Source organism: Xiphophorus hellerii, chromosome 2 (assembly GCF_003331165.1).
Source record: "Xiphophorus hellerii strain 12219 chromosome 2, Xiphophorus_hellerii-4.1, whole genome shotgun sequence".
NCBI lineage: Eukaryota > Metazoa > Chordata > Actinopteri > Cyprinodontiformes > Poeciliidae > Xiphophorus > Xiphophorus hellerii.
The window spans coordinates 20,197,155-20,212,932 of NC_045673.1; the positions used below are offsets into that span (position 1 = coordinate 20,197,155).

The 15,778-nt window shown below is 37.0% G+C and overlaps 1 protein-coding gene across 1 annotated transcript; it reads left to right on the forward strand.

Annotated features, from left to right (window-relative positions):
* On the forward strand, positions 1 to 14,235 carry slc12a3 (solute carrier family 12 member 3). The gene is made up of 26 exons (XM_032578333.1): positions 1 to 393; positions 707 to 823; positions 3,582 to 3,657; positions 4,305 to 4,400; positions 4,486 to 4,625; positions 4,720 to 4,830; positions 5,794 to 5,905; positions 6,217 to 6,347; positions 6,507 to 6,591; positions 6,826 to 6,986; positions 7,347 to 7,454; positions 7,557 to 7,680; positions 8,082 to 8,183; positions 9,640 to 9,795; positions 9,887 to 9,986; positions 10,418 to 10,529; positions 10,650 to 10,787; positions 11,123 to 11,229; positions 11,358 to 11,440; positions 11,535 to 11,612; positions 11,711 to 11,809; positions 11,904 to 12,015; positions 12,190 to 12,276; positions 12,665 to 12,803; positions 12,882 to 12,949; positions 13,062 to 14,235. Exons 1-26 carry the CDS (start codon positions 109 to 111, stop codon positions 13,201 to 13,203), a joined length of 3,069 nt encoding a protein of 1,022 aa, XP_032434224.1. The 5' UTR covers positions 1 to 108; the 3' UTR covers positions 13,204 to 14,235.
* The last annotated feature ends 1,543 nt before the right edge of the window (positions 14,236 to 15,778 follow it).

The window sequence follows — 15,778 nt, forward strand, 5'->3', positions numbered from 1 at the left end:
CTTTTAACTGCAACTCCATAATCAACTTCATTGACTAGCGGCCAGCTGTATGTGAAGGGAATACTTCTTATTCACCACTATCGTTTTGAGATTTCTGTGACATTTTTAATGGAGCATCCAACTGCTAATGACAATGTTAACTTGTCTGCATACAAAACTAACCTTCCACTGTCAGTACTTAATGGTAAAACATCGTCTGGGGGGTTTGATGAGTCGGATTATTATCAGTGTTACGGTGATGGCAGTAGCATGACATCCCGTCCATCTATTGCTGTAAGTGGGTACGAGACTCTAGATGCTCCACCACACTATGATTTCTACGCCAACAGTCAGGCGTGGGGTCGGAAGAGACGCTTCAGGCCATCTCTGCATCAACTGCATGGTAATCCTGAGGTAAGGATGTCTACTCTTTATCAGTTCATATATTCAATACCTATTCAATGTGCAAATAAAGTAAAATGTATATCTTAAATCTTCATCTATGTATGACTTGGATATTATTTCTGCAAGGTTGTCGACTCAGTACGGTGATATTCAATATTATTTTAGCTCTAGTTATGCTTAATGAAGTTACTACTTTTTCTTAAATTATACCGCTTTTATTCTACATGCATACTACACCACTAAATCCCACTAAATTTTCTTTTTAAACTATACTTTCTTACATCTCTAAGTCATCAGACCTAACAACACTTAATTTGATTAGGATGACTCCAGACCTCCCGTGTATGAGGAGACGGAAGGAGACACGTCTGAAGAAGAGGATGAGCAAAAGGAGCCCCCACCTGAACCCACCCGCTTTGGTTGGGTGCAGGGAGTCATGGTAGGTAGACTGACCTAATGTAAGGTTAGGAGTTGTGATGGATTAAATTCTTAAAGAGATTTTCATCAATGTTCTAATCGGCATCATCAGCTTGAAAAAGGTAAACTGGGCTTCAAACCAGTAGGAGGGAAACAATTTTGTTTTTTTTTATAACTCTCACTTGTCTTGTGTCATTTATCTCTGTGATTTGTAATCCATAATGAAAAGTCTTTCATTGAACTTAAAAGTAATTAAAAAAACGTATTTTAAAAGTACTGTAATTTCCGAACTACTGACTGCACCTATGGCTGCACAGTAGCTTAGTTTTTATCACTGTTGCTTTGCAGAAAGAAGGTCTTCTTGCATGGAGTTTGCATGTTCTCCCTGTAGGTCCCCTCTGGGTATTCTGGCTTCATCCCACAGTCCAAAAACATGACTGTTAGGTTAATTGGTCTCCCTGGAAAAAAAAAAATCCTTGTGTGCATGGTTGTTTGTCCTGGCTGTGTTGCCCTGGTGATATAATTAGGATCTACCCTGTCTCCGACATGATGACAGCTGGACATGGGCACCAGCCCCCCGGCAGCCCTTCAAGGATGAGTGTGTTGGGTATGGATGTTCACATCTGAATATACGGTGTACACACTAACTTTGAAAATAAACTAAATTGTACTTGTAGATGCCTCACTGCAGGTATTCACATTGTATCATGAGATAGTTACACACACACGCACACCCACGCAAGCGCACCCCTCCCCCCACACTATATATATATATATTTTTTTTTACTTTTAATGAAATAACGTACCAGTAACATACAGAATTATGTACTGTGCATGCTTTTTTTCCAGCATGACTGTAACACGGCTGCGTAAAAGTATTGAGCCGGATAATAATAATGCATTAAAGCATCTTTCAAAACACTCAAGGACAGTGTACAAAAAATAAAACAACATAGCAATAAACCAACAAACTATCAGCAACTTACATAAATCAAACATAACAGAGATTATATAGATTTGAAAATATGTTTTGAGGAGGTTTTCAGACTGAGGAAGGGAGTCAGTTTTACGGATCAGGTGGCGGCTGATTCCAGAGTAGCGTAAGAGAAGGCTCTGGCCTCATGATACTGAGACAGACGGAGTGGACAGAGAGGTGAATGAAGGCAGAGCAACCTAAGGATGAGTGAATGCAAAGGCGCTGGGACAGGACGGCCTTGAAAGTGATGAGGAGTAGTTTAAATTGGATCCCGAAGTTCTTAGGGAACCAGAAAAGTCATTGTCATTGTCATCAATCGTCTTCCTGTGCACTAAAACCACTGAAATCATCTTCTTCAGTGTTCGAATTGAACAGCCTCGCACATGTCTTCAGTTTCTCTTCTGTTTTCGCTCTCAATGTCACTTTTGCATTCAGGTAAATTCGCCCTTGAGCTTTTGTTTTCCTCTTCACCACATTGTATTAGTTGTGTGTAAAAGAAAAATGTAACAAAAATGTTGCAACTTATAGACAGAAAATTATGGTGTTTGTAGCCCTATTGTGTTTATAACCTCTCAAACAGCCTGAACTGTGAAAAGGTTTTACGGTTTTCTGGAAGAAAACGTCTAAAGGGAAAATGCTGTTGAATCAGAAGGAGTCTTGACTGAGTATCAACAAGTGTTTTTCAAACAAACCCTATAAAATATTTTCCAAATGAGATTTACAATGTACCTACTTGTAGAAATTTAGTCTGTACATCTTAAAGCAGATTAGCTGCTTAAACCCTGAAGCAACTACAAAAGGCTGCTTTAAGGATTTGTTACTCCTTGTCTGTTTCTTTGCTCTTCTTATGGAAGTTTTATGCAGAAATGAAGAATTAAACTTTAACGTTTGTCAGTTAAATAAATTATTATGCACTGAGTGAGTCCAAGAAGGGCAGATCTTGTTATTGAGGTCTTGTGTCCTACATTTGTCAAATGTTTTCCTATTTGAACGCAACTGATTTAGAAAATCAGGTCAGTAGGAGGCTCTTGTAGAGCTGAGAAGCTAAATCAGGTGTTTTTGGAGCAGGGTCACATCTAAATCACTGATACTGAACTGCCATTCAAATATATTGCTTAATATGAAACAATCATCATGCATATGCACTCAAACGTAAACGTAATCAAAACTTTAATCATGTAAGTAGGATAAAATAAACCAATGAATATTGTCTGATAATACAAATGCAAGCTGTCAGTCCTGTTTTTTATTTTTGTTTTTATTTACATAATGTTTGTCAGCTAATGATTATTCAAACATAGTACAGTTTGGGAAAATAGTTGCAACATTAATAAAAAGAAATGTACAAATGTGTATAAGCTTAAAGATATTATTGGCCTGTGAAAGACAATGTCTCAATGAAGCACACTGATCGGCTTTGATCCTAAACTTGAATACATTGATTTTTGAAAAAACATGCTAAAATTAACTTTTTACCACCTTTTCCACACTCCTTTGAACTGTACTCCTTCAAGAGTTCAGATCCCTTCATTTCTTATGATGCAAGCACTTAGCATGTTCCTTAAAACATAGTTACTTATTTACTTAAATGTGTCACTGAGCTTTTTTTGTTCCTCGTATTTTTATTTTTTATTTTATAAGTTAATTGGTGTATTGCAATGACCTGATACTAAAATGCAGCACAAGTTTATATAAACGTTTGGCACCCTCAGTCATAAATTTAGTCTCTCTTGCCAGTAGTAAAATTAAACTTTTTTCATTAACCTCTGCCTCGTAATTGTAAAAATCCTGCTTGTTTGTACAGATTCGCTGCATGTTAAACATCTGGGGGGTGATCTTGTACCTGAGACTGCCTTGGATCACAGCTCAGGCTGGTATCGGTATGTTAAACATTCCCGGTGTGACTCACTTTCAAGTGTTTGTTCTCGATTTTAAGATTTCATGTGATTTTAAGCATTATTTAGTTAACATGTAGAAAAAATTTGGCTATGAAAAGGATTCAGTCTGCAAGGATCTGGTGAAAAGAGTTTGTAAATTGTGACAGAAGAGGTAGAAAAGAACTCCCAACAATTAATCAATGTAAGTGAAGTTCTCCAAACACTGAGAATATCTCATAGACATGCCAGATAGCATTGACAGCACTTGTCAGGGTTTGATAAATGATGCACTTCAAGTTTATATGCAATTGGATGGCTGTATTAAGAATTGCTAGTTGTATAGAGAATAGCTGACATGTTGACAAACTGTACAACACAATCAACCACAATGTCACAAAACAATTCCAACCAAACTGCATCAAGTGCTGATTATGCTAATGTATCTTACAAGGCATATTCTGTATGTGAAGACCTTCAAATACCTCACTGACAGAGTGTTAGACAGCAATTGTCTTCCGCTCCAGAACTGTCAGCTCCTTGCAAATTAATTGACTGACATAACCGTCATTGGTCTACATGTGTGCTAAATTACATTACATTTTCAGTGGATGAATTGAAACTTTACTCAGACTATTTCCCACCTCTGACAGGTATGACCTGGGTCATCATTTTGCTGTCATCTACTATAACTGGGATCACTGGTCTCTCCACCTCAGCCATAGCCACCAACGGAAAAGTCAAAGGAGGTTTGTTATTAAAAGATAGTCTATTTTCAGTGTGAAAAAGTCACAAACTTCTAACCAGATCATATTTTTCACCACATACCCCAAGGCGGTACCTACTTCCTGATAAGTCGCAGCCTCGGTCCAGAGCTGGGCGGCTCTATTGGCTTGATCTTTGCTTTTGCCAATGCTGTGGCTGTGGCAATGCACACTGTGGGCTTTGCTGAGACCGTCACAGACCTCATGAGGGTGAGAAGCATTCTCCACATGCATGTGCAAATTAGGTTCTATAGTGACACAATAAAGCAAACAGACACTTACAGTATATGTACCTCTTTCTTAGGAACATGGAGCTGTCATGGTGGACAAAACGAATGACATCCGCATCATTGGGATCATCACCGTAACATTGCTGCTAGGGATTTCAATGGCAGGCATGGCGTGGGAGTCAAAGGTTAGATCAGTGGTCAAAGAATTTAACAATCCTGGGAGTTTGCTTCAGAGATATACAGTACATAGCATTTCTGAAAAATAAGTAAGATTAATAGTGTTAAATAGTGTTAGGGATGTTCTTTTTAATATGGTAATGTTGTCATTTGGTTCTACACGACGTGCTTTTTTTTCTTACATAATTTTCTATAAAGTTTAACATTTTGTCGCAGGTTTTTTTCACTCCCATCAGTATAATTTCTTTACTTTAAAAACTAAATTGCAAGGGTCTTTAATTCAAAAATCAAAACACATTCCCAAGAAACAAAACAATATCTCAGTTGTTTCATCTGTTGTTGCTCTAAGCTAATTTTAGCTCAACCAACAAAAGTAGTGGTTCTCAGGGTTATAAAGGTTGCTGACCCCTGGATGAGACCAATATATAACATATAGTTAAAGTTTATTGTGTCTTTAAAAAAACTGGGTGTAACTTTAAAATTTCCATTCACATTTTTAAGATGTTCTCCTAAAATTTTGCTAGTAGTTCTTTTGCTGTGAGCATAAAACTGTGATACCACATTCCAGACTTCAGATATCTAGGTTACCTGACAGTTTCTATATACGTTACAGAATTGGCTATTGTATGATCTGTGGCACATAAAAGGTTGATAGGAATACATTCAGCTGTGTTTGAACAGAAAGTCAGGCACTGCCAAGGCTTTCCGCCTTGTGGCGTAAAAGGTTAAACCAATTTAAATCAACTATAAATTTACTCAAACAGCTGCATATAATGAGACTTCCACAGAGTGGGACAGAAATATGAGCAAAAACCTTTTCAATTGAGTCTTAGATGATATTGTTCATGTTTATGCATAAAATAATGTGCAACTTTTGGAGATTTTGCTAAAACCCAGTTTTATTTAATAAACCATCTTAAATGTTTGTCTACAATGCACACTTACAGTACTTTGCAATGTGCTTTCCACAGGCCCAGATTTTGTTTTTTCTTGTCATAATGGTGTCATTTGCCAGTTACATCGTTGGAACCATTATGCCTGCTTCTTTGGAGAAACAAGCCAAAGGATTCTTTAGCTACAACGGTAACTATTACTGGCACTCAGCTCTAGTTGAACATAATATTTAAGTTTTTAATGTGCCCATTGCATTTCCTTGACCATTTTAGTAGTTAAATTCTTTTTTGTTTTATTTGATAGTTCTATTGTAATTTATATTTTAATGAGTGGTTTTTCTGGCAACCTTATACTTTTGAAACATGAAACATGTCTATAATAAAGATATGAATCCTTAGGATGAAATGTCCAATCTAGGCTGCAAGTTCTAAGCCAAGACAGATAAGACTTATCTCTTTTCCCCAATTCTTCCATAACTTTTACCTTTTCAACTTCAACAGCTGGTATTTTTGCTGCCAATTTTGTACCCAACTGGCGGGGTCCAGAGGGCAGTTTCTTTGGCATGTTCTCTATTTTCTTCCCATCTGCTACGGGCATCCTGGCAGGAGCCAACATCTCTGGAGATCTGAAGGTATGCAAGTATATTTTTTTTCTCTTTCTTATATTCCAGCAATATATGGGGGACACATGTATCCCCCACCGATAAAAAAAGAAAATACACATGAATAAATATTAACGTGGTTGGATAGAAGTAGTTTACTTTGTATATCTCACGTGTTTTCCATCTTAGAATCCAACAATAGCTATTCCTCGAGGGACACTGTTGGCGATTTTCTGGACTACTTTTTCCTACCTTGTCATCTCTGCAACCGTTGGTAAGCCTACCTCTGTATGGGAAAAATATGCATAGAGAATATGCTTGAAATGTAGTATTTTAACATGTTTTGCTGCTGTTTTCTCTAGAGTAAATTTGAAAAAACCTTCCCAGCACTGAACTAATAATCCCTAGCTAATAATTGTTTCCTTTTCTATGTCTATTTTTTGTATTAAGGGTTTGTTGGTGGTTGTAAATACTGGATTTCTTCCTTTGTATGTTAACTTTTATGCAGGATCTTGTGTGGTTCGGGATGCCTCTGGCTCTCTAAATGATACTTTGCTCCCTTCAACATCCATGGACTCCTGCGTAGGTTTAGCATGTCAGTATGGATGGGATTTCACCGAGTGCATTAACAATAAGACCTGCACCTATGGCATTAGTAACTACTATCAGGTCAGTTGTAACCCAAACGATCATGCCGCTATACACTGTTCTTATACCCAAAATTGTGAAGTACTGTTTTTGTTTACATTATTTAATCACAATAGACATGTGAATAGTTATTAATGCCTCTAAACTATAAGGAGAGGCAGAGCAAGGCGGCAATATGATAGCATAAAATTTACATCAATTGTAACTGTAGCTGTTCTTGTGTGTTTTTAATCGAATTCTAAGATTAAGTTATTTATTGCCACATGGATAGATGTCCAATCAAAATAAAGATTTTTATATATTTTCCGTGAACCATATAAAACTGGTTAGCATTTTTGACAAGAAGTAGGTGTTTAATAAACAAGACCTTTCTGTGATTAGTCACTAAGCATGGTGTCAGCCTTCGCCCCTCTCATCACTGCTGGTATATTCGGAGCAACTCTGTCCTCAGCTTTGGCATGCCTGGTGTCTGCTCCCAAGGTGTTTCAGGTACAAACACATTTTCTCAAACACCACTATACAGATGTGAAAAAATGGCACTTCATCTTTTGTTTGGTGTTTTTGTCCTATTTATTATATTCTGCTTTATAGTGTCTCTGTAAGGACCATCTTTACCCTCTCATTGGTTTCTTCGGCAAAGGATATGGCAAAAACGATGAACCACTCAGAGCCTACCTATTGACGTACATCATAGCTGCCTGTTTTGTTATCATTGGTGGGTCATTATTTTCTAATCAAATCCTACAGCATATTGGGTTGTAGGTGATCTTACTTTTTGGAATAGATATTCTTTATGACCACAAAATGAAGTCTTAAAGTTTATAGCAAGAACTAAGTGAAAGAGCAATGAAAACAAAAATTATTTTAATTTCAAGATACAGTTTAAATTCTTAGTAACTGAATAGGATTTTTTCCTTTTATATCAATATAATCAGTATATTTGATATAATTGATAGTTATCTTTTCATTATGTATACAATGCAAATTTAATTATTCCTGTAGCACCATCTTAAACCTATTGGTCAGTTGAAAAGTTAATATTAAACAAGAAGTTTATGTTTTTCACACAGTAAAGAGTAGCATATGACAAAAAAAAAATCTGTTTTCTTTTACCAGCTGAGTTAAATGCCATCGCTCCGATCATCTCCAATTTCTACCTGTGCTCCTACTCTTTGATCAATTTCAGCTGCTTCCATGCTTCAATCACCAATTCACCAGGTAGGTCAAAAATATTTGCTCTCTTGCAGATTTCTTCTGTAGTTGCTTTTCTGTCACACTTATTTTTTTCCATATTAATAAGAAATATGTGATGTATTAGACAAAGGCAACCTGAGTAAATAGAAAAGCCAGTTTCAAAACCAACCAGGACCTGTGTGAAAATATGAGCTTTAATATACTAACCCCTTCTTGAATGGATGTTCATTTTTACTAGCCATGCTTAAGCCTGATTAAATTAATAACAATAATTCATTTAAATAGAACCTCTGGCAACACAAAGTAGACTAAAAGATCTTAAAGGGCAATACACGACCCACTATAATTAAATTCAAGAACACATTAAAAACAAAAAAATATAAAGCTCTAGAAAAAATGCAAAAACATTCCTAGGATTCTAAGTCTTCACTGAACTTTAGTGAGAGCCGTTGGCTATAAATGATTACAAAAACCATGGAACAGAGAAACTTTCAAAATAGCATTTTGGTCCTTTAAATAAGAGGTTACAAAAGGAGCAATAACAACATCTAAAGCTGGGTGGGCCTCAGTTGAGTCAATCACTACTGACCTCATAAAAAGGCCGGTCTCATTTACCCCATAAATATTTTTGATGGTTCCCAAGACTTTTAAAAAAATAGTCTGTGGACTAACAAGACAAAAGTAGAAGTTTTGCAATGTGGGTCCCTTTACATATGGAGTAACACTGGCAGTATTCCTTAAACAGAACATAGTATAATTAGACAGTCAGGCACAATTAAGGTAGGATCATTCTCAGGGGCAGCTTTACTGAGTCGGGAGTTGAAAACCTGCTATAACTGATGAAAGCACAAATTCTGGACTCCAGCCGAAATCCTGAATGATTGGCCATCAATTTAGGATAAAGTTCAGTAATCAAAAAAAGAAAAAAATGCTTTTGAATTAGCCTAATCAAAGAGTGATCTTAACCGGATTTTCATGTTCAAAAACCCTCCAATGTAAGCAAAGTTACAACAATCAAACATAGAAAGTGCAGGCAAAATTCCTCCACAGCGATACAAAGGACTTATTGCCAGTTATTACAAATGTTTGATGCCATGTGTTGCCACTAAATATTCACAACCAGAACTTACATGGGGTCAGATTGCCTTTTCACCCTTAATAATGAAATCGTCATCCCAAAAACGTCAATTTACATTTACTCCTTTATTTTGGTATATCATGATCAGGCATGAACGACAAATGACCAAAAACAGACAAGATCTTAAAGGTGAAAATTACTTTTTCCCTGGAGTGTAATGTATGAATCATGTTATGCATGTAAGTGCATAACATGATGTAGCTGTGTATCATTTTATGTACAAGTTAATGTCTACATTAAATTGCATGAAGCTGTGCCCTTGAGCAATTGATAATGTAGGTAAAACAAAGGCCAGTTTCTCTGACTGTGAAGTGTGTATTGTGTTTATTTGTACATTTGCAGGTTGGCGTCCATCCTTCAGATTCTACAGTAAATGGCTGTCACTGCTATGTGCTATAATATGTGTGGTGATCATGTTCCTGCTGACCTGGTGGGCGGCTCTTATTGCAATTGGTGTTGTCGTATTCCTCTTAGGATACACACTGTACAAAAAGCCAGGTAATCTGACTCACTGTAAAAACTACATTTACATTAAAGTATAGCTTAATGTCATATCAAAGCTTTCATTCATATTCCTTGCTTGGCTTAGATGTAAACTGGGGCTCATCACTCCAAGCAAGCTCCTACAATCTGGCGTTGAATCATTGTGTGGGTCTGAACCTTGTGGAGGACCACGTCAAGAACTACAGGTTAGTGATATGCTCCTCAGGAGATGACAAAGAAGGTAAAATTGATAGGAGGCTCACTGTTAGAGAACTGCAGCCAAGAGTTCTCTACCATGGGGTAACTAGTTGTATATGTACCCTTAAAGAAGTTTTTGACAGAGTTGTATATAGACTTTAGCTGGAATTGTGTACTTTAGTCAAGTAGGACTAAGACTAAGGTTTTGGGAAACAAACACTCCATGTGGGCCTGGTTAAAAACCAAGCACAAGCTTATAAAATGGCTCCAGCTGCATCTCTCTTCCCATTTTGTTATTTTAAGTTGTTTTAGTGAATTCAGATCATGTACAGAAGTCAGTATAAGTATGTTAAAAGGTGCTTTATTATGGCTCTATACTACGTTTCCTGTTTTGATACTGGCTCTGCATTAAACCTCTTTATGTCTTTGCTCCCCCAAGACCCCAGTGTTTGGTGCTCACAGGTCCTCCCAGCAGTCGTCCAGCTCTCTTGGATCTCGTCAACTGTTTCACAAAGAACCTCAGTATGATGATGTGTGGAAATGTGGTCACTGTGCGTATAGATTAAAATGCCCACATACAATTTATTCTCATGCAATAAAGTAGTACATAAGGTTCTTTGTGTTTAGCTCTGTAATTTAAAAAACTACTAATTATCCTTCCTGATTTTCAGGCTGATTCTTCCCCATCAACTCTAGAAAAGGCCAGCAGTAACAGCCACATCTCCTGGTTGAACCAAAGGAAGATAAAGTCATTTTATAGGGGAGTTGTGGCTTCGGATCTACGTTGTGGGGTTAACATGCTGCTTCAGGTCAGAAACAGTTTAACAATCAAAATATGGTTTAAACAAGAATCAATGTTGTAGTCTCTCCCATAAAATATCTTTCTATTCAACAAAGTGTTGTACTTAAAATTTTATTTTGACTGTTTTCTATTATGGAATCAGTTATCTATCTAGAACATTTCAATGTGTTTCAATAATTATTAGAATTCAGTGTATGCAACATAATATGTGTCCGATGGTTTGGCATAGAATTTGTAAAGTTTGATTGAGGAATTCATTTTCACAGAGGCTTATACTTTGAATATATTTAATAACCTGGCCATCTTCTTTCCACTCTGCTCATGTTGCTAACTCCCCACCAGGGGGCAGGATTGGGTCGAATAAAGCCAAACGTTTTGCTGATGGGTTTCAAGAAAGACTGGCGCTCAGACCCATCTCTTGCTACACACAACTACATAGAAATCCTGCAGTGAGTAATATTTGCGAACTTATCTACTTAGCATAAATAATCTTATGGATATATCATTTTTTTATTATTTGTTGACCAAACACGAAGAAAACAAAGCTTTGTTGAATTCAATTGTATGTGCTCTTCAGTGATGCCTTTGACCTGCAATATGGAGTGTGTGTGCTGAGGATGAAAGAGGGCTTAGATGTCTCCAATCCACCTCAGTCACATGGTGAGAGCATTATTAAAGAACAATTTAACGTATTTAAGTGATCAATACATTCTTCCCTGTCTCACATTGACATTGATAACTGTTCTTATTACAGTTAATCAAGGTTTTGATGAGGGACAGAACAACATTAACACCATCTCTCCCGCCTCCCTTATTCGAACAAGCACAGCATGTATGTACTGTGCACATCATCACATCACAAGAAAATATGTATTTTCCCGACAGAGCTTTAAGTACATTCAGATTATACTTTGATTATTGTGTTTGCAGCTTCTGTCACTGTTGATCTTGAGCCACAACTCACCACCGTGTTCCAGAAAAAACAAGGGAAGAAGACCATTGATGTTTACTGGCTGTGTGATGACGGAGGTGGGACCGCTATGTCTGCAGTCACCAGTCACCTTCATCTCTCGCTTCTCTGACTTTTTAGCATGATTCCTAATGATGATCTTTCTGTTGTTAGGTCTGACGCTGCTGCTGCCATACCTGCTGACTCGCAGGAAGCGCTGGGCCAGGTGTAAGGTCCGAGTTTTTGTTGGAGGGGAAGCAGACAAAAAGGACGAGCAGAAAGAGGAGTAAGATTACTTGTTTTATATCTGCTAGAGATAGAGATCTGCTATTTTAGTTTCTTTTGAAGAAATGAAGCAATATATTCATAATAGAAGAATCTCTTTCTTGTTTTACAAGAGGATTGTTTTTATTTTCATGAGATTATATGAAAATATCTAAGGTGTATGGTTTGTTTCTAGGGTTTTGTCTCTCATCAAGAGGTTCCGTCTCGGTTTCCAAGATGTTGAAGTGATTTCTGACATCTACCAAAATCCTCAGCCTGTCAAGTAAGACTGCATGCTTGTTCAAGGATCGGGTATTTCAGTAAATCTGCCTCAAGATCAGATTTATCACATAATCTATGCAAGAGATTTTGAAAGAGCTAGAAACTCCATCCCAGATCTCAGTTAGCATGTTATAGATCTTAAACCAATTTCAAGCGTGTTGGTGAACGTGATGATATTTTGGGCTTGTTTTAAACCAAAATCACTCCACAACTATGTGACAGAATGGCTGGCAAAGTAATTTAGAAAGCAACTTGTTGCTGATAAAGGTGATACCACAAGAAAAACTGCATGACCTGTACTTAGCTTTTTCCATCCAGCAGGAGGAAAAAAACACGCTGGTCCAGTCTTTTGAAACATTATCTAATCAGTAACTTCTTCTTTTCTCCAGTGTTCATCATTTCGAGAACATGATTGGTCGCTTTAGGGTGGACACAAATCCTAAACAGGACTCCGATTCTGACCCTTCAAGACAGCAGGAAGCACCTTGGATGATCACTAAGCAGGATTTAGAGAGGAACATGGCTAAGGTCTGAGAAATTCTTACCACTCACATTTTTCTATCCCCCAGTTCTTCTTCACTAGAATTAACACTGTGTGACCTTCAGTCCCTCCGTCAGATTCGTCTGAATGAGGTGCTGCTAGATTACTCCAGAGATGCAGCTCTGATTGTGATGTGAGTGCAACATTTGTAACTTTCGTTGCTTCTGTCCTGCGAACTAGAAGATACAATTGTTGCAAACTGAAAATAAATCCTGTTATGTGTCCTTCATTGTGTCTAAAAACAGCACCATGCCGGTGGGGAGGAGAGATGGGTGTCCCAGTTCTCTGTACCTGGCATGGCTCGACGTCTTGTCCCGGGATCTCAGAGCTCCAGTCCTGATGGTCAGAGGAAACCAGGAGAGCGTTCTTACTTTCTACTGCCAGTAAATTTTTCCAGCAATTTTGTTGTTTTTAAAAGGAAATGCTGTAACACTGTAGGACCTTGAAAACTGGAAAAACCTAAGATAATTTAATGTAATATGTGCAATTGAATCCAACATCACAACAATATAGATGTTTGAAAAGTAACACACTTTTTATTTTGTTTTTTAAGGATTTATGTAAATTTTTCCTCCAATAATTTTTAATACAAACAAAATATTTTCAATTTAATGGGATTTGGGGTAAAAAGTGTGGCATGTCTGCTTTACATTTTCACACATTTTCTGATTTATTCTAAATTTGGGTTGACAGTGAAAAATGTGAGTGATTTGCTTCCAAGACTTAATTATGTAATTTATTAAAACACAATTGCATAATAATACATTAAAATGACAATCTAAATCAAGGTCCATTTCTATATCAATGCCTAATGTAATAAGCTTTATATTTGTAACTGTTTCACACTGTCAGTCAAATTCTTACATATTACATATTTTCTATAACCAACACAAAGTAGTGTATAATTGTGAAGTGGAAGGAAATGATTTTGGGTTTTCACAATTTTTCTAAATGAAAATATGAAAATAGTGACAAAGTCTGGCAAATCACAATCAACATTTTTTGATCTTCTGCCATTCAACTTCACATTATGAAGATTTGGTTATTAGAAATTGATAACCCAATTAAGCTGTTGATTTATATGTTTCGGCATGTTTATTGGTACACTGCTCCTGTAGTTAATTCTGAGGGAGGAATTGGAGAAATCAACTATTAGTTTTCATTAAATAGCCTTTAATAAATCAAAATCTCCTGAAGTTTCCTTTATAATTCTGACATGTTGTAAAGTACATTAATAATATGACAGTTTTATCTTTTCTTGTTTTCATTCAAACAGTAGATGCATGTGATTAATCAGCTTGGATTGAGGAATGTCTTAATTTATTTCTGGAGTTTTATTCATTTAATTTTTAATCATGAAAAGCCCATGTTTTATGTTCACATATGAAACATTGGAAATAAAAGAAATGTGAAATTGCATTTTTTTTTACCTATAAAGTGATAATGTTTTAATTTTTCCATCTTCCACCAAGCCAAGGTTGGTTTAAAGGGGTCAAGGGTAAAGCCAGCATCTCATCAGTGCTGCAGTTTATTCTGAGGGATCCCAAAGCCAGTAATTACACTAGTCCGTTGAGTTTTTTTTTGTTTTTTTTAAGCATTCATTTTTCAAATTAATGCTTTGATTTGAAAAATCAAAGCGTGGTCAATATTCATTCATTCATTCATTCATGGATGGATGGATGGATGGACGGCATCAGAGCACACAGTACATGTTCAGGTTCCAATGCTGACGTCACAACCGCATGCGCAAATGCGGCTCTTTTTTCCGCTTTGAGTTACCATGACAGCTAGAAAAGACAAAGTCGTATATCAGACGCAAATAAAACAATACTATGAACATTGCTGTCTTCCTAATATAATGGGCTTTTAAGTTTTCATGGATTTCCAAGCGGTCCTGAATTAAGAAGACGGTGGCTTGTAAATATTCGTCGCTACCAGTTAAAGCTAACGCAGCACAGCAAAGTTTACAGCCTTCACTTCACTCCGGATCAGCTTCTTCAGCCCAAAGAAGAAGGTAAATGAGCCTCCTGTGTTATTTCCATGGAATCACTTCTGTATTCAGCCTGAAAGAGAGTTTATGGGAACCAGAGAGCAGACCAGAGCCAGACAGCCGAGCTACTGATCCGCCTGTACTCACTGCTGTAAACACCGTGCTGCTTCACAAGAAGCATGCAAAACTAATAAAACGAAATAACACGGAGACCTTAAGGAACACGGCCATATTTTTCTAAAAGCAACAACTTTGAACCTGAACAGTCAGCTGAACTAGAACTCCGACACCAGAGCTGTTCTATTGTTAAGCTATGGGCTTGTTGTTCCTCAGGCTTCAGAAGCAAAAAGCCTGAACCATAAAATCCCCCGTTACTTGGTCTCTGACACTAACGACAATAAACGCACGTAATATACTTGAACATAAGGTAAAAACATTGTCCGTTAGAATGGATTAAAGAAAGATGTTTAGATACTTAAATAGCACATTTCTACAAGAAAAATGTCAGAGAATATTGCCTACTAGCATAAGCTAAAGCTAATGTTAGCCACAAAGTTTAAAGAAAGTAAAACTCACCTTTGTATCTGTGAACGTATAACGAGGCGAACATCTTAAAACCTTTCTCCAGCTTACTTGTTGGGGCTTCGGATCGATGTACATCATTAATTGTTTAAGGAAGTAATTTCCTCCCAAATTGTCCCATTGGCTTTTCTTTATTATCCTGTCAAGCCTTTGGTAATGTCTAACAGAAGCACCTTTCAAATACATCTTTTTCATCCTTCCCTTTTAAATAATCTGTGTTTCCTTTTTTTAAGTGAAGTACAGACACAAATTAATATTTCGCTGTTCTTGCAATGTATGGACCTTACCAAGCTCCGCCCACAACCGACCCACGTGACCGCAAGTCTCACAAGCAAAGCCTCGCGGCGCGTTGTTTCTACGTAAACATGACTCGATTAGTGCGTCATTTCT